This window comes from Rhamphochromis sp. 'chilingali' (assembly GCF_963969265.1).
Source record: "Rhamphochromis sp. 'chilingali' genome assembly, chromosome: 5".
In the NCBI taxonomy this organism is placed as follows: Eukaryota; Metazoa; Chordata; class Actinopteri; order Cichliformes; family Cichlidae; genus Rhamphochromis; species Rhamphochromis sp. 'chilingali'.
The window spans coordinates 11,545,857-11,568,541 of NC_137932.1; the positions used below are offsets into that span (position 1 = coordinate 11,545,857).

General features: G+C 40.0%; 1 protein-coding gene across 3 annotated transcripts in view; it reads right to left on the minus strand.

Moving 5' to 3' along the window:
• Window positions 1-2,847: 2,847 nt before the first annotated feature.
• The window catches only part of stxbp5a (syntaxin binding protein 5a (tomosyn)), a 105,065-nt gene continuing 85,227 nt past the window's right edge, over window positions 2,848-22,685 (minus strand). The window contains exons 15-28 of one of the 3 annotated variants that reach the window (XM_080882165.1): window positions 22,083-22,123; window positions 21,589-21,809; window positions 19,280-19,452; window positions 18,879-19,004; window positions 18,354-18,505; window positions 17,217-17,279; window positions 15,177-15,230; window positions 12,851-12,901; window positions 11,493-11,774; window positions 10,338-10,707; window positions 8,526-8,691; window positions 6,403-6,514; window positions 6,085-6,305; window positions 2,848-5,583 (exon numbers count right to left, since the gene is read on the minus strand). In XM_080882165.1, the coding sequence (XP_080738291.1) occupies window positions 5,542-5,583; window positions 6,085-6,305; window positions 6,403-6,514; window positions 8,526-8,691; window positions 10,338-10,707; window positions 11,493-11,774; window positions 12,851-12,901; window positions 15,177-15,230; window positions 17,217-17,279; window positions 18,354-18,505; window positions 18,879-19,004; window positions 19,280-19,452; window positions 21,589-21,809; window positions 22,083-22,123 (2,074 nt within the window). In that variant the 3' untranslated portion in view covers window positions 2,848-5,541. The remainder of the gene's footprint in view (window positions 5,584-6,084; window positions 6,306-6,402; window positions 6,515-8,525; window positions 8,692-10,337; window positions 10,708-11,492; window positions 11,775-12,850; window positions 12,902-15,176; window positions 15,231-17,216; window positions 17,280-18,353; window positions 18,506-18,878; window positions 19,005-19,279; window positions 19,453-21,588; window positions 21,810-22,082; window positions 22,124-22,685) is intronic. The other 2 variants (XM_080882166.1, XM_080882167.1) reach the window with 2 other exon arrangements.

Consider the following 22,685-nt stretch of genomic DNA (forward strand, 5'->3'; position numbering starts at 1 on the left):
TATGGAATTATAAATTTCACATATGGATTTGTTTATAAGTCCGTGGTGTATCTTCATTTGTTATTATTCCAGGAAACTCTGCTTTTCCCAATATTTGAACTATAGTGTCTCTGCTTTTAGTTAGATTGGGCATTAATCAGCTAGAAGAAGGCAACATTCAATCACAGTCTGCTTTATCCCTCTAGCCAGCAATCAATATCTGAACTGCAATAAGCGTTGTTTGTTGGTTTATAAATCATTTGTCCTTTTATTACCAATTCTAGCCGCAAAAGATTAAGATATTCTATCACTATATTACTCTTTAACCTAATTACTTTATCTAGTTTCGTCTCTGAGCTATTTTGTCCACATTAATTCCAGCTACGGCTACCTGACCTTAGTCACACATACAGTGGGGCAAAAAAGTATTTAGTCAGCCACCGATTGTGCAAGTTCCCCCACTTAAAATGATGACAGAGGTCAGTAATTTGCACCAGAGGTACACTTCAACTGTGAGAGACAGAATGTGAAAAAAAAATCCATGAATCCACATGGTAGGATTTGTAAAGAATTTATTCGTAAATCAGGGTGGAAAATAAGTATTTGGTCACCTCAAACAAGGAAAATCTCTGGCTCTCACAGACCTGTAACGTCTTCTGTAAGAAGCTTTTCTGTCCCCCACTCGTTACCTGTTTGAATGGCACCTGTTTGAACTCATCATCTGTATAAAAGACACCTGTCCACAGCCTCAAACAGTCAGACTCCAAACTCCGCCATGGCCAAGACCAAAGAGCTTTCGAAGGACACCAGGAAAAGTATTGTAGACCTGCACCAGACTGGGAAGAGTGAATCTACAATAGGCAAGCAGCTTGGTGTGAAAAAATCAACTGTGGGAGCAATCATCAGAAAATGGAAGACATACAAGACCACTGATAATCTCCCTCGATCTGGGGCTCCACGCAAGATCTCATCCCGTGGGGTCAAAATGATCATGAGAACGGTGAGCAAAGATCCCAGAACCACACGGGGGGACCTGGTGAATGACCTGCAGAGAGCTGGGACCAAAGTAACAAAGGTCACCATCAGTAACACACTACAACGGCAGGGAATCAAATCCCGCAGTGCCAGACGTGTTCCGCTGCTGAAGCCAGTGCATGTCCAGGCCCGTCTGAAGTTTGCCAGAGAGCACATGGATGATACAGCAGAGGATTGGGAGAATGTCATGTGTCAGATGAAACCAAAGTAGAACTTTTTGGTATAAACTCAACTCGTCGTGTTTGGAGGAAGAAGAATACTGAGTTGCATCCCAAGAACACCATACCTACTGTGAAGCATGGGGGTGGAAACATCATGCTATGGGGCTGTTTTTCTGCCAAGGGGACAGGACGACTGATCCGTGTTAAGGACAGAATGAATGGGGCCATGCATCGTGAGATTTTGAGCCAAAACCTCCTTCCATCAGTGAGAACTTTGAAGATGAAACGAGGCTGGGTCTTCCAACATGACAATGATCCAAAACACACCGCCCGGGCAACAAAGGAGTGGCTCCGTAAGAAGCATTTGAAAGTCCTGGAGTGGCCTAGCCAGTCTCCAGACCTCAACCCCATAGAAAATCTGTGGCGGGAGTTGAAAGTCCGTGTTGCTCGGCGACAGCCCCAAAACATCACTGCTCTCGAGAAGATCTGCATGGAGGAATGGGCCAAAATACCAGCTACTGTGTGTGCAAACCTGGTAAAGACCTATAGTAAACGTTTGACCTCTGTTATTGCCAACAAAGGTTATGTTACAAAGTATTGAGTTGTATTTTTGTTATTGACCAAATACTTATTTTCCACCCTGATTTACGAATAAATTCTTTACAAATCCTACCATGTGGATTCATGGATTTTTTTTCACATTCTGTCTCTCACAGTTGAAGTGTACCTCTGGTGCAAATTACTGACCTCTGTCATCATTTTAGGTGGGGGAACTTGCACAATCGGTGGCTGACTAAATACTTTTTTGCCCCACTGTAATGCCCGGAAGCATCAAGCGGCAACGCAGAGATACAGTCTGTAAATTTGTACTCTTACGGGAAATCATAAGCTAAGCTGGTAGCCTCTCTGATTTTCACAGTAATTGATCCACATCGTAATCCTTTGTAAATACAGTATGAATTTACAGATAATAGGGATTAGGATGATTGCATCTGTGATTCAAGAGGTCTGTTTCTATCTAGAGGCCAACTGTAAGGTATTTACAGTAAATATTAGTGGACGTCTCCCCGTGTGAGATAAAACATTTAACAGAAGTCAGACTTGGGGTGACTTCCTGTACATTACCCCAAGATGAATATATAAATAAATTAACCCTCCTTGTCTGCATCACAAGTGAGCACATGTGGGAATCTGCTGTGTTCAGTACAGGACAATGATGTTTGAGGAAATGGAGCCTTGGAGTATAAATAAAAAACTAATAAACAAGGAAAACTACTATATAACTTCATTACTACTATGTAGCTTTGGCAGTTTTCTGCTTCACTGATGAATATATGTATTTATTTTTGTAAAAACTAATCTTTTATTTGCAAGTTGTCAAATATTAAACCTGCTAATAATAACTAGTAGGATCGCCCTTTCACTGTTTGCATTTTTCCTATTTATTCAGTATTGCTTGTTGAGGCAACCATGTGTATTTACTGCCATCTAATGTTGGGATAAAATTGTGATGAAACCAGTTTTCCATGATCTAACTGTATTTCACTGAATATGCAGTGTGCCTGCATGTCGTTGAGATACTCCAACATTTTATTCCTCTTTCTGCTAAACAGAAACTGTTTAATAACCGAAGACAAAAATCCATTTTCGACTTTTATTTTCCATTGCACAGTAATCTCTATCTACAGAATTTCTAAATTTTTGTGGCAGCAGATAAAGTCATAAACATCCATGTGAAAGTTGCATAAAACTGTACAAGAAAATTGGCTACAATGAGAAAAATACTGCAACCCACTGATAACTGTTGAATCGAGGACAGAAGATGGCATATGGCAGATAGACAGGACTCCCTCTTATTGAGTGTGGATCATATCAGGTAGGAATACTGCATACTGTAGTACATGGGCTGAAAAATCAAATTCACTCAAAGATGGGAAAACAAGTATAACATTCAAAGAAATAACAGCTGGATTAAAGGGAAAGACATCAAACGGATATTGGTGGGGGGCTGACTTGTAGCTAAAACAGCTATTTTTCCTGAAGTACTTCGTTTTGTCTCTCTTTTTAAGCTTAGGGGCGAAAGATAGACCAACCAGCCAACATTCACACCACAATGCTTACTGGAAACACAGGAGGCCACACCTGTAGCTGCGCAACCAACGGAGAGAATACAGAGGACAAGTGAAGGACTTTTAAATTAAACCAAAATTTAGAGGTCGTCCTCACATATTATCACACATTATCTTACCCTTGTCCTCTTTTTTTTCCTTTTTTACTTAATTGGTGGTTTGAGTTTGTCCACACTTACCTGAACTAGGACATCACCAGCAATGAGTAAACAACCGGAACAAAATATAATAAATCATATCACTTCATTTACATGAACATAACCTTACATACAGACAGAGAAGATGTACAAATACACCCATTCACACAGATGAATACCATAAACATCATTTGAGGTGTGGTGGAATGATAGTGATTTTTATGATCCATCGTGTTATAAATGGCTGAGTTCCTTTGCGACTTTCCATTTCCTGAACCCTGAAAAGTGACAAGGGTGATATATCTAAACTGGATAACACATATTCACATGTACCGTGTGGTTTCCAGACTCGCGGCCAAATGCTATGGGACAACGCAATGGGAAAGGTAAAGCAATTCTTTGGCGTCAGAAAAAAATATGGCCTGTCTCCTCTTTTGTTGCCTGAGCAACTTCGGCATTTACTTTCCACTTAGATTGTCAAACTATTTACTTATATACAAATAAAGGTTAAAAGCCCGGCAGACAGATACATCACATTTGAGTTCGACTGCAAACATGGAAAATAGAAACAGGATAATAATGAAGATAACACCAAACACAGCTGTCTCCTCCACCTCAGTAAGTAAATATTAAAAGGAATCACACGTACAGACAAGTGTGAGCAAAACACAGAAAAATTTTTAAAAAAAATACACGAAAAAAGTTTCAAATATGTCCCTTTGAAAGATTACTCAGCCATTTTCTTGTTTTTATCCCACCTGTATGATTACTGTTAGGATTTATGCTTGCAATGTATGTAATCCAATACTGATACTTGGCTATTTGTGTATTTAACGCTGATTTCATCAAACCACCGAGCTCGTGACATCGGAGACAGAGCGAGCAAGTGGGAGGCAGCTCACATTGCATCTGCTAAGTGATTAAATTACATTTTCAGTAAAGGAATAAATGTGTGTGGCTCATACATTCTCTCTTTTAGAATAATAAAAAAAAAAAGCTGATGTCACCATGTTACTGAGTCCCAAATATGCCTTTTATATCCTTGCCCTCCTTATAGATTCCAGCCCTTTTCATAAGGAGAAATTAATTTCAGTTGTTAGACAAAAGTCACAAAATGTATTTTCTTTTTCAACAAATTAAATATCATCCACTTTCACAACAATAGAAAAATAAGAGTTTTTCCAATAATATTACTACTAACAATAATGATCATAATACAGACGGAGCAAATAACCCAACAAATAACAAATAGAGGAATGGCGAGAAAAGAAATTCACGCACGCACATACGTTCTCACGCACGCACCCACACACACGGTAACGATTTGAAAGTTTGTCAAATACAGAGGTGAGTCTAGAGATTGAGCAAGATGATGAAATATCCAGTGTACTTCCGAATGAGTTATCCCTGCGACCCTCTGCATAGAGGAGACATCGCTATCGCAGCACTTCTTATACCTCTCCAACGGTGCCTCCTTCGGCCCTCGCGCCCCGCTTCCATCTCCCCGATGAGTTATCCCTTTGTTTTGTACTTGTCACTTGGAAGTGGATACAGCATTGCACATTTATTAGATCTATGTATATATAATGATGTATTTACTTTTTTTTTTTTGTACATTTTAATAACTTTTTGAAGTCTTTGCTTCTTCATTACACATTTGTCTTTTTTTTTTTTTTTTAACCAGTTTGAATATTGGCCACGAGGGTACAGAGTAGAGACAACAGTAAAGAACATTTTGGCAAATGAGAGTGAAGAATCTTCAGGTGCATGGGCCAGTCAGCTACCTCAGAGGAGAGGCTGAACAGAGATAAACAATGAGACAAGAACATAAAAAGAAGACACCATTTATTAAGTTATTCCCTCTGAGGTCGTCTTCCTCTCCTGTCTACCCCTCAGTTCCACCCCAAGACTGAGGTAAGTACAGTGTTTCATCGTTGTGCTAGGGAAGAAAATCCCCAAGTGTCTCAGTGAAGGAGGCTTGGAGGGACGGATGAAGGGACAGACAGATGGGTAGGGGTCACGGTGAGTCCAGATGAGCCAGATGAGGGAGGTCAATCAGACAATGGTGTCCACAGAGCTCTACTCCACCCCTTCCACCAATCAGAACTGGTACCACTTTTTGTCTTTGCACTTCAGCATCATCTGGAAACAAAGAACACGTAGTCATGGGAACATGGTCCAAATGATCGGGCAGTACCACAAAACCATCACGTCTCTCTCTAAAACCACTTCCATTTGCTGTTGATAAAGTTAATTTTATGTAAGAATGTATATGAATTTGCTTTGATTTTGAATTTTGTTTACTTGGTCAGTCAAACACTGTAAAGAACAGGGGCCCTCACATAATTTTAGAAACCGTTTCCATTCTGAAAGAAATCTACAATTTGAGTAAGTTTCTTGGTTACATACTGCCCTCTACTGGTTAAATAGTGTCAGGTATTACATGTAATATTTCACAGTAACTGCTTTGCTGTGTAAAATATTTTATGGAGGGTCAAGACTGGTCACAAGCATTTAATTTCATTGTTTATTGTTTGTTAGTAGCACTAATGTACAGTGAGCATTCATGATGTCACATCGTCGCTCTGTTAATTGTGGGTATGAATTTTCAAGCTCGACGTCCTTCTTGACACTTTTGCTCACCTCGTGGGCGTGTTTGGAAAAAGAGTCTGCACTGGCCATCATGGCGGCCGTCCTCTCCTCCAGTTCACCCAGTTTCTGGCCTCTTTCATCTAGTGCTATCCGGGCACGTGCCAGATCACCAACCACACCAGAGGCAGCTCCCTTCATCCCCTCAATGCCACCTGGGCCAGGGATGTGCTGGGCCAGACTTCGCGATGCCCTTCCAGCTGTTACTTCACCAACTGATCGAAGGAAGAAAAGACAGATAAGCATGAAGTGATGGTACATATAGGACAGAAATATACTGTATGTATATCATCAGATACATATTCGGCATACATAGTTCCTCTCTGTCCAGCGACTGTGCACCGCCACCAAACAGGCCTTTGAAGAACCCTCTGTTGGGGGCCTCCGGTGTCTCCACTGGTGTGAAAAGTTCACCCAGCATCTCCTGAAATATTAACACATTTTATAAATACATATATAAAATGTATAAATATAGATAAAGATATATATATACTAGACATATAGAATAGAATAGAATAGAATAGAATAGAATAGAATAGAATTCAACTTTATTGTCATTGCACATGCACAGGTACAGGGCAACGAAATGCAGTTTGCATCCATCCAGAAGTGCTTTAGTGATATAGATATATTACAATATATATTAGCAATAGTATAGATATGTAAGTATATTACAGAAATGGGTCTATTATGGTATGTTATAATGTACACGGTATGAAGTATGTTGTGAATATGCTATAACTATAAGTATGTACAGGCTGTAGTGAGTACAAGCTATGTACAGGCTATGAACAGGATATAAATATGAAAAACTATACAGAATATGAAATAAATAACTTTACAGAAATCTGAGATATACAGCTATACAGAAATGTGAACTATGCAAGTTGTAAACAGTTGTAGAATTAAAGATTATCGAATGTACAGAATGATTATTTACACAGAGCTATACAGTAGTGCAGTTAAGATAAGTGAGGGTGTAGATAGTTTCTACAGAGGCTACATAAAGTGCTAGTGGTTGTGAGTGGTGGTTCAGTCCATGTTATTATTGTGTGTTTGAGGGTACAGTTGTCCATTGTGGGTGTGTGTATGTTCAGTCCATGAGTTAACGTGGGTCAGATGTCAGGAGGCAGAGTTCAGGAGTCTGACAGCTGTGGGGAAGAAGCTGTTCCGGTACCTGGTGGTCTTAGTCCGGAGGCTCCTGTAGCGCCTCCCAGAGGGAGGGCTATCCCCCAATAATACAAGTCCCTAGCTTGTGAGACACACTGCAGTAAAATCTGGACACGGTTATAAATAGAATAGTTCTCACCATGGATGACTCAGTTCCCCATAGTTATTTCAGGGACGCAACTTATGTGAGACAAGTTTCAAACTACTTAGGCTACTTTGGATTAACTCCATTCCTTGCATTCATTTATTGATGTTTTGTGTTCATTAGCTATGACACAGGCAGTAAGTGAGTATATGACAATATAAAGGTTTCTCCTGGTCCAGGCTTAGGCGTCAGAGCTTTGTGTGCCCGCTGGATATTCAGAGCAGGGTCTGGTGGGAGAAAGAGCTCAGCTCTCAACAAGTGTTCCACAAACTGCAGCACAGAGTTTCCTTCAGAACCTTCTATTAGGCCTATTGATCCATTGATAATATACATTACTGGACAATATACATTTTTCTAGGGCAGCCAGTTTTGTTACAGTGACTGAATTAATGCATCTTTTGTGGCCATGTTCCAACTTTCCATCTCTTCCAAGTGTTTTGCAGCTTCTTTGAGTCTTGTCTTATAGCTAGCTACCTCACCTATTGTTTCTGTCAGTTTTATATTAATGTCTGGAATTCTACCTTCATTTCTTGTTTAATGTCTTTGTTCAGTGGGACAAAATCAGTTCTGAACTTTGCCTTAAGTGAGTGAATTTCTTTAATGATGTCCTGGAAGCCTGAGTGGAGGTGGCTAGCCCCTTCTCCTTCCACATGCTCACCTTGCATGCTGTTTTCCGGCTGTCTCCTCTAGCCGGCTCCCCTGTCTTCTTGACCTTCTCCCACCGTTCATGACATTTATTCCACAGTTTAATGATTAAAAATACTTCAGCACTTTTATTTGTGAGTTTTTACCAGGAGCTGCAAACTTATGCTGCCATCCTCTCAGCATCCCCCTTGTGAATTTTGATTAGATAGAGGGAGTTTGGCAGGAGTTTTTCAAAATCTCATTCTGGCATGACAATAGGAATATAGGGTTATGGTATTTCAAAATTCTTCCTGTCTGTTACCCATAGAGACAAGGTTAATTTTAATACGTGAATATTTCTTATAGGTATAAACAAACCAAAACAAAATAGCCTAGGTACTTAGTTGGCTAATGTGTGTCTCCAAGCCATGCAGAGATTTTAAACTGTTTTGCAATAGTAACACGTAGTAGTGCTGTATATAGAAGGCTAATTCACCTGTAGGTTTTCACAAGTGTCCTGACTGTAAGTGATCCTCTGGATCTCAGTGGGGGAGCAGAGGTACATGGCCTGACCCAGGTTAGTAAAGCAGAAAGTCCTGGCTATCCGCATGTCTGTCAAAGGTAGGTAGTTCACATCCATGAGCGGTCTCAATCCTGGCACACTGTATGGGAGGCACAGAAACAATATCAATAAAGTTTCTGACCTACTCTGAACTCTAATTATTTAAACTCAACGTCCATTTTGTTAGGTATACTATTTTGTTAAGGCAAATAACTCATCAGCCAAGATGTGCAGCAAATCCATAGACAGTCAGACCTGCTGAAATACAATCTGAGCATCAGAATGGGAAAAAAGGTGTCAGATTGTCTGGTCTGAATATTTCAGAAACTGCTGATCTAGTGAGATTTTGCCGGACAGACGAAACTAGACAATAACCCAAGATCAGCAGTCGTCTGAGTTGACAGGAAGGAAAGAGTAACTTGCAAAAATTAAAAAAAAACAAACTCTGGTTATAAACAAGTTATGCAGAGAAAGATCTCTGAATGTACAACACGCTGAACTTGAAGCAGATGGGTTACAGTAGCAGAAGACCACACTGGATGTCAATCCTGTCAGCTGAGAACAAGAAACCAAGGCTATATTTTGTAGCCCAAAACTGAACAATAAAAGACTGGAAATTGTTGCCTGGTCTGACGAGTCATGATTTCTGCTGCGACATTCGGATGGTAGGATCAGGTGTTGGCATAAACAACATGAATGCACGGATCCATCGTGCTTTATATCAATGTTTCAGACTGATGGTGGGGGCGTAATAGTGTGGGGATAATTTTTGGCACACTTTTGACCCCTAAGTACCAACTGAGCATTACTGAAATGCTACAGCCTGCCTGACCATTGCTGCTGACCATGTTCATCTCTTTATGAACACAGTGTAACCATCTTCTGTTGTTTCCTTCCAGCAGAATTACACACCCTGTCACAAAGCTCAAGTCATCAGACTAGTTTCTTGAACATGACAATGAGCGGTGTAATGAGAGATTCACGTCATAAATGTGTAGCCGACAAATCTGGTCAAACTGTGTGATGCCAATTCCAATATGGACCAAAACCAAAAGCTCTTAAGATGGAATGTTTCCAGCATCTTGCTGAATCTAGGACATGAATAATTAAGGAAGTTCTAAAGGCAAACACTTTTCCAAACCAGTAAAAGCAAAGTGTACCTAATAAAATGTCCAGCATTGCCTGGTGTTTGGCACTTTATCCTTGCTTTTAACATAGTCCAGAAAGAGCCTGTATTATGATACAAAGTCTGAATTCTAAAAATGAAGTCCAAAGTGTGAAAAAAAGTGAGAATGCTGAGATTAAAGTTCGAATTCTGAAAATTCAGTCTGGAAAAAAATTTTATTTCTAAAATCAAAGTCCAGATTCTAAGTAAAAAATCTGAACTTAAGATCTGAACTAATTAAAGTCTGTATACTATAAAAAAAACACCTCTGGATTTCGATGAACAGGTGCAAATTATGACCAAATTAAATTATGACCCCAATTTTTGTATGTACCTGTCCTCTTTCTTACCATATGGCAGCTTTCGCTGTACACAGTTTACAGATTTTGTGTGGAAAGTCTTTGCAACAAGCACAAATATGAGCAAAATTATTTGCTCTCCTGCTTCTTTTGTTAAGTCAATTCCAGTTCATGTATATAAATATATAGACATGCCATGCATGATAGAGGGGAGAGCAAACATTCTTAATTCTAACTGCATGTATTGGTTGAAACATTGCCTGACTTTAGATGTAGCCTTACCTGAGGGTCATGATGTGGCCGTTGGCACAGAAACAAGCCACGCACATGCCTTGGTTCATCTGCACCACATCTGCCCGTAAGATGAAGGAGGTCTCTGTGATACTGTGTTTATAGATGCAGGACTGGGAAGGAAGGGCAATGACTTTGGCCTGTTTCTCTGAACACACTACAGCATACTGGCTCTCATTGAGGTCCTGGGAGGTGGAAGGGGACACTGAGACGGGCCGGCGCTTACGGACTTTTTCTCTTTCTTCGCCGTCTGCTGTAACGTTGGGTTCATACCAAGGCTCATATGCAGATGGCAGCTGAGAACCCGTGGAGTCTATAAAGGCCATCCGCAAGATGCTTCCCTTCAGCCGTACCAACATACCTGGTGAACAGGAGGAAAAAAAATCTATTGGAACATTATATTTCCAGAGGACTGCTGCATTTTGGAAATGCTTAGTGTGTTCTGGTGAAAAATGACTCCAAAGTTCAGTGATGGACGCCGAGATAATGCCATTCAAAATAAGTATCAGGCTAGACACTGGCTGCCTCAGATTTTTAAATACAAAAACTAAAGTTTTGACTGAATATATCGATAGGAAATTACAAGTTATCAAGGCCTTCATATCCTTTATATCTTTAAGACACTCCTGCAGTTTAGTAGAGGACAAGTAGAGGACAAAAGAAGAAGAAGAGGCAGGCCTAAAAACTTACACACAGAAGTAGAACAATATATGAAATTCGTTTCTTTGAGAAACAGGAAAAATCTAAAATATACACATGATAAACAGTATAATCCAATGATCTGCATATGATCACACCGTATATTTAAAACAACTATTTTAAGAACTTTTGGAATTAGTCATAAGGTCAGTAATTAGTAAATAAATGACTAAAGTGCCTACTTTAAAGTAATGGTTTGATTAAAGCCACCTTAAAAGCCTCTGGTATGTAGCCTATTAGCAGAGATAAATTGGTCATACTGTATTTATGTGTACCATTTTTGGTCCATTTTCACTTAAACATTTAAAAATCATTGTGTACTGTTTTTCCTTAAAATTTACAGAGTGGGTTGCCAAGTTTGGTCTTTATTGCCGTTAAAAAAAACAAAAAAAACCTCTCACACTCTAATTTCCCTCCCTCCCTCCCATCTGAGATTGCTTTACCCACCGGCAGGTGAAAGGATAACTGGCTGCAGTTGCCGTTGCTCTCCAGCGGGTGGCAATGTGAGAGCCAGAACCAGGACAGTTCCCAGGGAGGTGCCCACATACAGGCAGGGTGTCAAAATGCTGTCCCCCTTCCGAGCGAAAGTCTCACAGAAGTGGAATGAGCTGATGGCCTCTCGTGCTTCCTTATCGATGCTGGTGACACTGGACGAGCGTGAGCGGCTGAAAGAGTTGTCCCGGTGGTCTAATGGGTTGGCACCCCGCGGCGGGCATACAGACAGGAGGACAGTAAGGAGAAAAAACAGAGAGGTAAAGCACCTGCAAAAAAGTATTATTGCAAGACAGACAATGGAGAAGTTGGCACAAAATATGCTAAAAAAAATAAATAAATAATGAAAAAAATAGAAACATAACAATCACTAGCTTCTTACTGCCTTAAAAGAAAGAGTTTGGAAGTTAAATGCAAATGGATTTACACTTTTCAAAGCAAATTCAAGGCATACCAGTAATAGCATTTTTATTTGTTTATAAATGATTGATTTTAGTACTGATAATGTAGATACTGGAAATTGAGAGAAAGAAAGTCGACTCGCACTTTTAACAGCTAGTGGCAAAATAAAAGTAAATAGTTAGTGGTCTTGTCTTTCTAGGAAAAACAGATCTCATAAGTTGAATTGCCTTTTTTAACAGAGCAGCATCATTTAAGACCTATTTGTTGATGATTTAACATCACTGCAGTTCCCTTACATTATACAAGAGCCATCAATTTAACACAATTTTATTACTATAAAATAAACCAGCTGTTTGGCACATTACGAAAGTTAAATGTGCATAACACTGAGATCATTAAACAAGCATACAGGTGAATATCTTATTTTAAACCCATGAAACCTAACAATATTCCATGTTTGGGAAGACGGTTGTACAGAAAAAAAGTTGTATTGATATTATTTTATTTTATTTTTTTTGAAGGACCAATCAGACAGAGAAAAGAAAGCCATGAAAAACACACAAGAGAAAAGAAAAGCTGCAAAAGTTACACAAAGCTTTAGAGTGAGATGGGGTGTAAAAAGTTTAGCTTAGCACCACTGACCTCTGCTTTAACCCCCACCATGGTCAAAAGAAGTGTGAGCAAGGGTTCATTTCCAACAATTTGATTGAGTTCAATCATTTTAATTCAGTTCAGATCAGTGCTACTTTTGATGCATGCAAACTAAAGAGAACAGTTGCACAGCTTGCCAATTTTGAGACTAATAACCAGAAAAAAAACTGGACTAATGTAAAGTGATGGAGTCCAGTCAGAGCGAGAAAAGTATATTGCATTTCATACAAATTGTTTGGAGACACGAAGTCAAGGCTTACCCAAGTCTGGCTTTAGCTCAGTAGGCAAGCTTAATTTCCGTGACATCTTTGCTGGAAAAAAGAGAACATCCCTCTTTACAAACACATGTCTAAGCTAACACACGATGCCATGCAAAGCTAGTTAATCTAGCATTGGACTAGGACTGTGCACACACCTGAAATACACCAAAATGACAGAAGACTGTTGAACAAGTGCCAAGGGATTGTTTTATAGAATAGGAGAGCCAAAATGCTTTAGACAGGAGGAGACACTGCATAAGGATTAAGAGACGACCCTCTGTATCACAGAGGCATGCTGTTACAGACTAAACAAAAGAGGTGACGTCTGTTTGCACAATGCCCTGAAAGACAGGACAGGTAAGACACACGTCAAAACTGCACGGCCATTCAGGACCTTCATGCCAAAGGAGCATGCAGCAAGAAGAAGGAAGTAACAAGAAACAAAAAATGAACCAGAGATGGAAGAAAACATAGTGAAAAGGATGGTTAAACCTGCTGCTGGTTATATACTTTCAGTACTAGTTTGTAAAGCATTCCATCTTTCAGAAGAGTGAATATAAATAGCAGTGAATGAAAGTCCTAAATATTATTTTCTCTGTCTGTAGGAAAAAGAAGAAGGACGATAAAATGAGACATTCAGGTAATAGAGTTATGACTGTCTTGCAATTTAAACTGCCAGAAACAATACATAAAGAAATCCATACAAGTTCCTTTAAAAAAAACTGCAACATTCGTAATACCTTCAAGTATTTGAGTTGAATTTGATTATTTTGGCTTTTTATCATTAGCGTTTTATTTTTTAAGCTAAGTGGAGAACATAAAATCTTGCTGTTGCCCGTCTACGGTACTTATGAAGGTGTAGACCAACTTTTAGAGCCCAAAACGTGCATATGCTATCCATACATGCATGATTTATCCAGATGATTTGATTTCTGTTCTCTAGTATGCTGGAAATTGGGGGAATTTTATTGACTTTATCAAGATTTTTTTAAGCTAAACTAAAATACTGAACTCACATATGTGGGTTTTGGGGATATTGTAAAAATATTGCACTGTGAATAATCAGGTGTTAAAAGGACTCAGGAGGACAACATCAGTTTCCGGACCAGGCTAAGCAAAGACAAATAATCCAGCACAAACAAAGCAGCCACAACATTAAAACTATTTACGAGACGTTGTTAACAACAATTATCTTGTACTCTGAAAAGCTGGCTCTCAACAGTCACGTGAACGTTACTTTGGCATGGTTCACCCACCTTCACATTGCTAGAGACCAAGTATATCGGACATGACGACAGCAATCCCCAAACTTTGCCTCCTGATGTTCACGTGGACGTTACTTTGGCATGTTTCACCCACCCTACACTTTGCTGGAAATCAAGCGTATTGGACATGGCAACAGCGATCCTGAAAGGCAGAGGCCTCCCCAGAAGTGCAGAAAGTGATCAGCAATAGCTCAAGCAGCATGTCAATGAGCCCAAGATGTTGAACTCCCAATACCCATGGGATGTGCCTGAGTAAGCCTGATCAACAGAGGGCTCCACTGTCAAAATGTGAGACACTAAAGAGTCAGGGCTGCTATGTCATCACAATGACCAAAAGAAATTTGTGCAGGTGGTTTTAATGCTGTCGCTGATTGGTGTGGATATTGTACTTACTCACTGTCACTTGTATGAGATACCGAATCCTTCCTTTGCTAATCCTCTTTTTTGACTTGCTCACTTAGTTTAAATGTACTTTTACAAAGTTTTATCAACACACACTGAAGTTGGACAAAGACAAAATCAGACAGACGAATTGCTCTCTGTTCAATGGTATCATCAAACTTCGTACAATTAGTTGGGACAAGTATCAGATGCAGGCACATTTACAATATGACACTCGTGCTACATACATGTAGCATGCAATATGTACAGTATATTTGACAAGTAAGGTGTCTCAAGAAAACTGCAGTCCCACCGTCCTTCCAGGTAAGCTTTTGCTTCACAAGCTCTGAATCCTTAGAATATAGTTTTCGTATATTACTCTTCTGTGCTCAAATATCAAATATGAGCATCTTGTCATTTCAAATGAAGAATACTCATTTATGTTAAAATACAAAGTGGCTTCAAAGATAGTTGAATAGAAGCTAACCCAGGAGTATAGAGGAACGTCAGCTCTCTGTTCCCTACTTTAGTTCTTCCCACTGTGGTGAGTATGGACAAAGGAAGACAGAGACACTTTCTCCACAAAAAGAAAAAAAGGGAAACAAAACAGGGGCACCAAATCTAGACCACGTTTTTTCCTGCCTAAACAGCCTCTGATAGACATTTTTGCCCAATCTTACCTCCTCTACCACCTCCATTGTAGAATTGGTGTAGATTGCTGTTTGACATCAAGACTTTTGAGGGTGTTGGGGAGGAGGGAGGAGTAAAATAGAGTAAATGCGCAGTTAGAAAAACACCCATTTTTACCCCATTACCCCAGTGCGTGTGTGTATTAGCACAAAAACTGAGTAAATATTTATTTGGTCAACTATTTCTTTGTTGTAACAATGCTTCTTGGCAAAAAATCTTGGAGAGGCAGTTTTTTTACCCTTAAGTGATGCCACATTTGTAAGGAAAATGCATTTGGAAATCCCCCATTATATGGATGTTGGCCCTCAATTTGGAGATTGTACTAAGGCTCACTCAAAATGGTTTTATGGAACACCAGCTTAAAGTTGCCCTGTGGCTCTATCCAGATCAGTCAAATGTGGCACAACCCATACTCTGCTGCTCAACCCACAAATGCATTTTCCTTACAAATGTGGCACCAATTAAGGGGAAATAAACAGGCTTTCCAAGATTTACTGCCAAGCATAGTTAAAACAAAGAAATAATCAACCAAACACAGATGTGCTTACTTGTTCTGAGCAGAAATTGGCTTGTAATGTCAATGGCACCTTTCTTTTTGAAGGAACACTGATTTCACTAAGACATCCTGTCTTCTGATGTAAATTATTCTCGTACAATGTAAAGAACTGGGAAATAATTCAAGCCAGGCCATCCACATTTACACTGTATTTAAGTCTAAAACAAGCCATCCTACAAACGTTACATTATTCCTCTGCAGAATTCATACCACAAATACTCAAAGAGAGACAGAGAGAGGAAATAAACAAAAATCTAAAACAAACTGGCTCACACTTAAAACCTAGATTACAAAGAGAGTTTTGTAGGAAAGCACTCTTTTTCTCTCCCTGTCCCATGAGTATAGCAAAGCAGACAGATGTATCACATCACAGTCTGGTGGCACCAGACACAGAGACTGGGACAGCCATCATACCTGGAAACAGCAGCAAGCAGACTCTGTGATTTGTTTTCTGTCTGACCTTTTTAAAAAGCTCCTTATTTTCATCGTGGTAATGCCAAGTTACCCATAATGAGATAAACCTAGGCTGTTCTCTCTTCAAGCGCCTTCAGATGAAATACTAATGACGCAGATTAAGATGGAAGCAAGTAAAAGAGCAACGGGGAATCTTGTTCCTGCATATCACAAAGCAGTAGATCATCAAAAGGCTGAATATTTAAAATCAGAGGTGGGATAGTGCAGCATAAAGTGGATTGTGTTTTTGTTCTAGTACATTCTATTGAGTTTGCTGTCTAAATGTCATATACACACAAAAACTGCTTAATTTGGCAATACATTTAGACGAATCTGCTTCAATACACTGCATCCGGACACAGGGAAATGTTGAAAGACGCACCCTTATCGAAATCCAAGTTAAAAATAATCAAGAATCTTGGCATGCAATATATTTGTGAGTATCAAAAAGCATGGAATTTCAGTGCTACGGAATATGTGAAGCCCCTTTTCCTACTAATATTCATGTAAATGAATAGGTTTCTCTACCAGAATGCAGAGTTTGGTTTTCCCATAATTTCGAGCAGCCTCAGTGAATTACCATCAGTCCCCGGATGCATTTACAGCCTATGTAACCCAGTTTTTCAGAATACAGAGTGAGATTATAAATGACGTATTCCCCTTTTTTCAACTCTGCAAAGTGGTAAAAAAAAAAGAAAAAAGCATGGACATATGGCAAAACTATTATAAATCCATAAATGTGCAATATTTAACTGAAACAGTGCATTTTTAAAGAAAGAGGTTGAATGAAGCCAAACACGTGAATGACTCAAAAAAGAAGAAACTTCTAGAGTTCAAGTTTGATGAGCAACAACTTCATTACAACATTAATAACCGTAAAGGCTATTTTGAAACATTAATCTTCCTCCCAGCACACGTAAGTGGTTTTCTAGGTATATTTCTGACTGCTTTACTGTTTGGTTGTTATTTCTGCTATATTCGCCACTCCTCTCTTTCAATGACAAGCTGAAAGATATGTTACCTGAAGTAGGCGACTTGCAGCGGTCCTCCGATGTAGCCGAGCCTTCATTGATGTCACAAAGACCTGTATGAGAGATGACATAATCAAAACAAAAATCAGGTGGATTTTCAAAAAAAAAAAAAAATTGGCTGTTCGCTCTGTGTATGCATAAAAAATATGTTTCTTTAACTTTATATTTTAGTGTCGCCTTGGCTAGGATCTATGTGCAGTCTCATCCGCCATCTGTCAGAGACTATCAAGGTCTCTAGTTTTCTTTATCCAGTTTTAAATGCTACTTCCTCCCTTTCCCGCATGCATGTTTGAGTATAAGTGTGTTTATTTGTGTGTGACATTGTTCTGTGAGGCAGAAAGCCAAGCAGACAGAAGTCCCTATTGGCAGAGCAACACAGCTGGATGCCTGATTACTGCTCACACTTGCCAACCACTGACAAGTGCCAGCCCACTGCTCACCAGTTAGTGACACCAGATGCTCTGCGAGTATTTAATGTGAGCCTTTTTGTGAACATTCGGATGTTTACACATACAGTACTTTGAGTCTTTACTTGCATGTGTGGTTGCTTTGCATACAGCATAAAAATCTCTCAACCCACGTGGACACACTTTGCTAAATTCATTAATCAAACTTTTGCTCAAGTATGGACAGGAAACTGTCGTGACGTTGCGGCAGTATCAAAACATGCACTGCTGTTTTCTGACACGTGGTGGCAGTGTGTCCTTACTGGAAAGGATACCGTTCGCTGTCCGTGGTAGACAATAGTAAAAAGGAAGGGATGCGTGGAAAAGGGATGGGCTGCGAGAGAGTGGGTATGTGAATGAGAGGCAAAGAGAAAGAGAGAGGCGGATAAACAAAGAGAGAAAGTCAATCGAAGCACAAAGAGAGAGCGAGTATTTGGTCGTCATCGCTCAATCATGCGTCAGCATTGTAGACTAAGCAAGAAAGAGAGCATCATTGTGCATTCAAAGCGTGTCGTCACTTTATTCATTCTCATATTTGCATCAGTTTACAGTTTAGAACGGGAACTAAAGAACTGTGGGGTGAGCTGTTCTGGCAAAAAAAAAAAAAAAAAAAGCTGTCATGCTCAGAAAAATGAATAAAATGTTTTTCTTTCTGGCTTCAATCTTCTCTCTTTTTATTACCTCCAGAAGGCTGTCGCGTCTTTCTTGGCGACCGGGGCTGTCTCTGGTAGGGGTCATTAGAGCCATAAAGCTCGACCGTCCCCAAGTTGAGGACTACTGTCTTCTGGATGTAGTCCACCACTGCCAGACCGTTACTGTTGCCAAATACCACTCTGGGGATTGGCAACAAAGTAAAGAAGAAGTGGGAAGAAAAGGAGGGGTGAAAGTTTTTAAAACAAGAATAACGGAAAGTTACAGTTAGGAGATTTGATTTTGTTTTGGAATACATAAACATTGTAGTTGAAGCCCAAAATCAGGTGGAATCTCTTAAATTCCCGTAGCTGCTGAACTGTGTCGACAGGACTTGAGCAGTAACTTCTTGAACAGCACCGGTATCTGTGACGATTTTGCCTGCAATTTGATTTGCGCTAACTTTGCTAATGTTGCTTTTTACCTTCAGATTAAGCGTCTTAACATAAATAGCATAAATCCCAGCAAAGTCCCAGAAAATGCTTCTAGTTTCAGTTAAGGCTTGCGTGTACTTACAGGCCGTAGGAGGAATTGACGGCCAGACTTGTGATCTGCTGAGGAGGCTCTCCACTCACCCACACTAACTGGACCACCAAATCTACCTGGTAACCTGGAGACTGCTTCAATGGAGTACTGCGCACTCTGTGGATGAAAGGAGGCCATAGACAAAAAAAAAGGTTTCATAAAAAGAATGACGAGGGGCGCAGCTGTGGTTGTGAAGCTGTTGTGTATTGAGTGGCTGCAGGGGAATGTTGGGGAGGCTGTGGCTGAGAATGCTTCGAGTGTGCTTGAGGCAAAAGGCAAGACTCTTGTGTGCATGAGTATGTGTGCAAGTGCTCCTGCAGCTTATGAGCGTTTATGCGAGTGCTTCTCTCTCCCTCTCCTTAAAGTTATATATGTGTGTATGTGTTTCATACTTGAGGCAGGGTATGTTGCCTCCATCAGAGTTGTTGCTGCTGGTGGAAGGGTGTGAAGGTGGGCCGCTTGTCTGAGGAGAGGCACCGGGCGTCGGGAGCGCCGATGTCTGTTCACCCCCGCCATCTGGAGACTCTATGTCATTCAGCTCGTACTGCATTCGCACCTCTAGCAACTGGATGAGAGGACATACACACAGGTGCACATATTAACATGCACATTATAAACGAGGAACATCATGAAACTTCCTCTTCTACATTATTGTAAATAATAATTCCTCAGGACATGATGACTGTGTCGCTAAATGGCTTTCATATGCGATCGCAGAGTCACTTTGATGATAAGGAGGTGTTTGATGTTTGTGTGGGAAGATTGAGAGTCTTAGAGGTCCTCCAATACTGCGATGTTTCATTCCTTCTGAGTCCTCCTTCAGGCTACCCCTTTGCAACCCGCGCCTTCGCAGAGACACGCGTGTACGATTCACACACACCGATACACACGCAAACTCATCAGCTCCTCTCTTTTGCCTTCTGTCAGTCTCATTAGCCCCACTGACATGTGGGAGTGAAGAGTGATCAGTGCCCTTGTTCAGAGACTACCTTCATTTCTGCAAGGTTATTTAGAGGTGTTTGACCTTGTTCTAACACGGGCTGTTTCGCCTAATTACTGCTCGCCATTGCTGCATGTAGCGTTCTGATCCACATTACAGCATGTGGCGTTTAGGACTAAGGGCTCTAACATTTCTCTTCTGCGTGCATCAATGCTTACTGTCATTTACCCACAGAAAACTGCAAAGCTTTCAAACATGAACGTAGCTGATTTTTAATCTCTTCCAACAGCTACTAAGAGGCTCCTAAGCAAGGCACTTGAAGTCTATAAATTCATAATTGCTTCTCGCTGTTTGTTTGAAAGAACAAAACATTTGGGCATTTAGGACAAACAGTGCTGAACACAAAAAGGGCATCAGCTAAACGCGCCACAGTGCCACCCACATGCTTTGATTGACAAGTGAACACTGCGAAGTCTGCTGCAACAGCACCTCAGCAATGACTGTTCACAAGAAATATGTTGCCAGGACTAGAAAGATAATCTCATGCTAGACACTATTTTATTGCTTTGCTACCACAACCAACAGCAAAGCATATATGCACAGTTTCACGCTAATACAGAAGCTGTGAGCATACGCGGAGATAATAACGGCATTTCTCTTTATTTCATTAAGCACCCGCTCGCATCACACCACCATTAGCATTTACATCGCTATCAAAGCAGGTCATAATGATGGTCTAGCTTTGCTTGTTCACTGCCCTGTCTGTTGGCATGGTAACCATACTGCCTTTGACTAGGCAGATCTTTGAGTTCATGTGGTTGTGCATATGCCTCAACATCTGATGCTTAATTTATAATACCGCAGTTGTGTCCGTTTGCTTACGGAGAGGGGTTTTGGAGCGACGAAAACCAACCACTGCCAGACGAATGTGGATGACACTGTGCATCGGTCAAATGCAGATTGGTTGACGAGTGGGCTGATGTCATGCCAGAAAGTGATTGCCTTCATTTGCAGTGTTGTAAATGACTTTTGGCCGATAATTTGTCAGACATATTATGAACGATGAAATCATTTTGAGCCAGAAAGAACATTTCTGTCAAGCTTATATATCCTTTATTTATCCAGGTAAGAATAATCCTAGATATTAAAAATGTCCTTTTTAACCAAAATCTGGAGAAAAAGGCAACAGAAACTACAACAAATATGTCATGAAAGTTCTATAAAGATACACTAAGTGGTCAAAAAGGACAAGATAGATTATAATGTAAAAAACTGAGTAGGTACAATAACGCAGAGTTATAAAAATAATCGCAAAACAGGTAATTTCTTAATTTTATCTCCAGTGCTTTGTAAATCCTGTTGACTACGGCCTATTTACCAATTTTAAGAAATTATATGAAACATAAAAAACATCTACAATCACTTTTTTGCAGATAATCTTGTTTTTGACATAAGAACAGGGAAGGGAGTGTGAAAAGTACAAACAGTGGCTGCAGTGGACACTTCATTGTTTTTAACACTGTTTCACTTCAGCTCTTTGTATCTCATAACTTAGTTCTCCTCCGAGGCAAACCGATGGACCAAAAACAAAACAAATAGTAGCCCACAGCTCTACAACATATTTCTGACAATGCACCCAGTGAACAACAGGCATTTATTGCAGGCAGGCATTAGGAAGCCACGTATTACAAAAGATGATTAAGAAAAACATGAAATTCCTGGAAGTTGAGGCTAAAGGTAAAACTGAAGACTGATACCCACCTGAACCACCTCAGTAGTTACTTCCAGCTTACTGAAGCGGTAGATGATAACATTGGCTGACACACCGGCCACACACAGCATCCGGCTCTCAGGGCACCAGGCCATGATCTGAATGGCAAAGGGGTCTTCATCTGACACCTCAGTGCTGCCCTTGTCCTCCTTAGACCTGTTCCTGTCAAATATCTTGGCTGTTTTGAGTTTATAGAGCACCTGGAGCATTACTAGAAAGAAAGGAGGAAAGAAATAACATCAGGAGGAGCAGCTATATTGAAGCCTATGCTAAAGGAGACGCTCTTACAGGCTTAAATGAATGAGTAAAAAACAAAGTGTCATTTAAATTTTCAAAGTCATTCTGTTTTCTTTCTTTCTTGACTTCCCTCCTTTTTCTTCCAAGTTAAATTGAAACTCAAAGTGTCCTTTGACTTTTTCTGTTTAAAAGCTAATAAAATAGTCAATAAAATAAACTATATTTGTAATTTATGAGCTTAACCTACTTGCAGAGGCATCCCAGAACTTCACAGTTCCATCAGCGTGCCTGGAAATGCATGGGAGTGACACGAGACACAAATGAAGGACCATGTCAGTTATAACTTTTGACTTTTTATGTGAGCAAACAACACCAGCCAATTTGTAACATTTGCAGGGAAAGAAAACAATATCAGCCCTGGTAACAAAAATGTGTCAGAATTTGCCATAGTAAAGCTTTTACAATCAAATCTCATGAGAAGTGAGAAAATCAAAATACACTTAGAGGGTAAAATGACTGAAAGGGAAGTTATTTATCCCTTAAAAAATCCTTTACATCAGCCACACGTCTCTTCTTTGAAACAAACAAGCTGATTCCCAAAGAGCTATTACCCGAAAACTTGGTGTGCGGTGTGTTCTTGAAAAATCTGAGGAAACTGGACAAGTGGAGTGAAGTGGAGTGCAAATGAAGAAGTGACAAGCCTATGTCATGGTTTGATCCACCATGCAATACAGTACCATCTCCAAAGCATCAATAGATTGATGTGAAGGTCAAAGTGATAATGATGCTATATAGAGCTATTTAAAACATGTTTGTTGCTGCCATTATTTTGTATTGATAACATATAGGT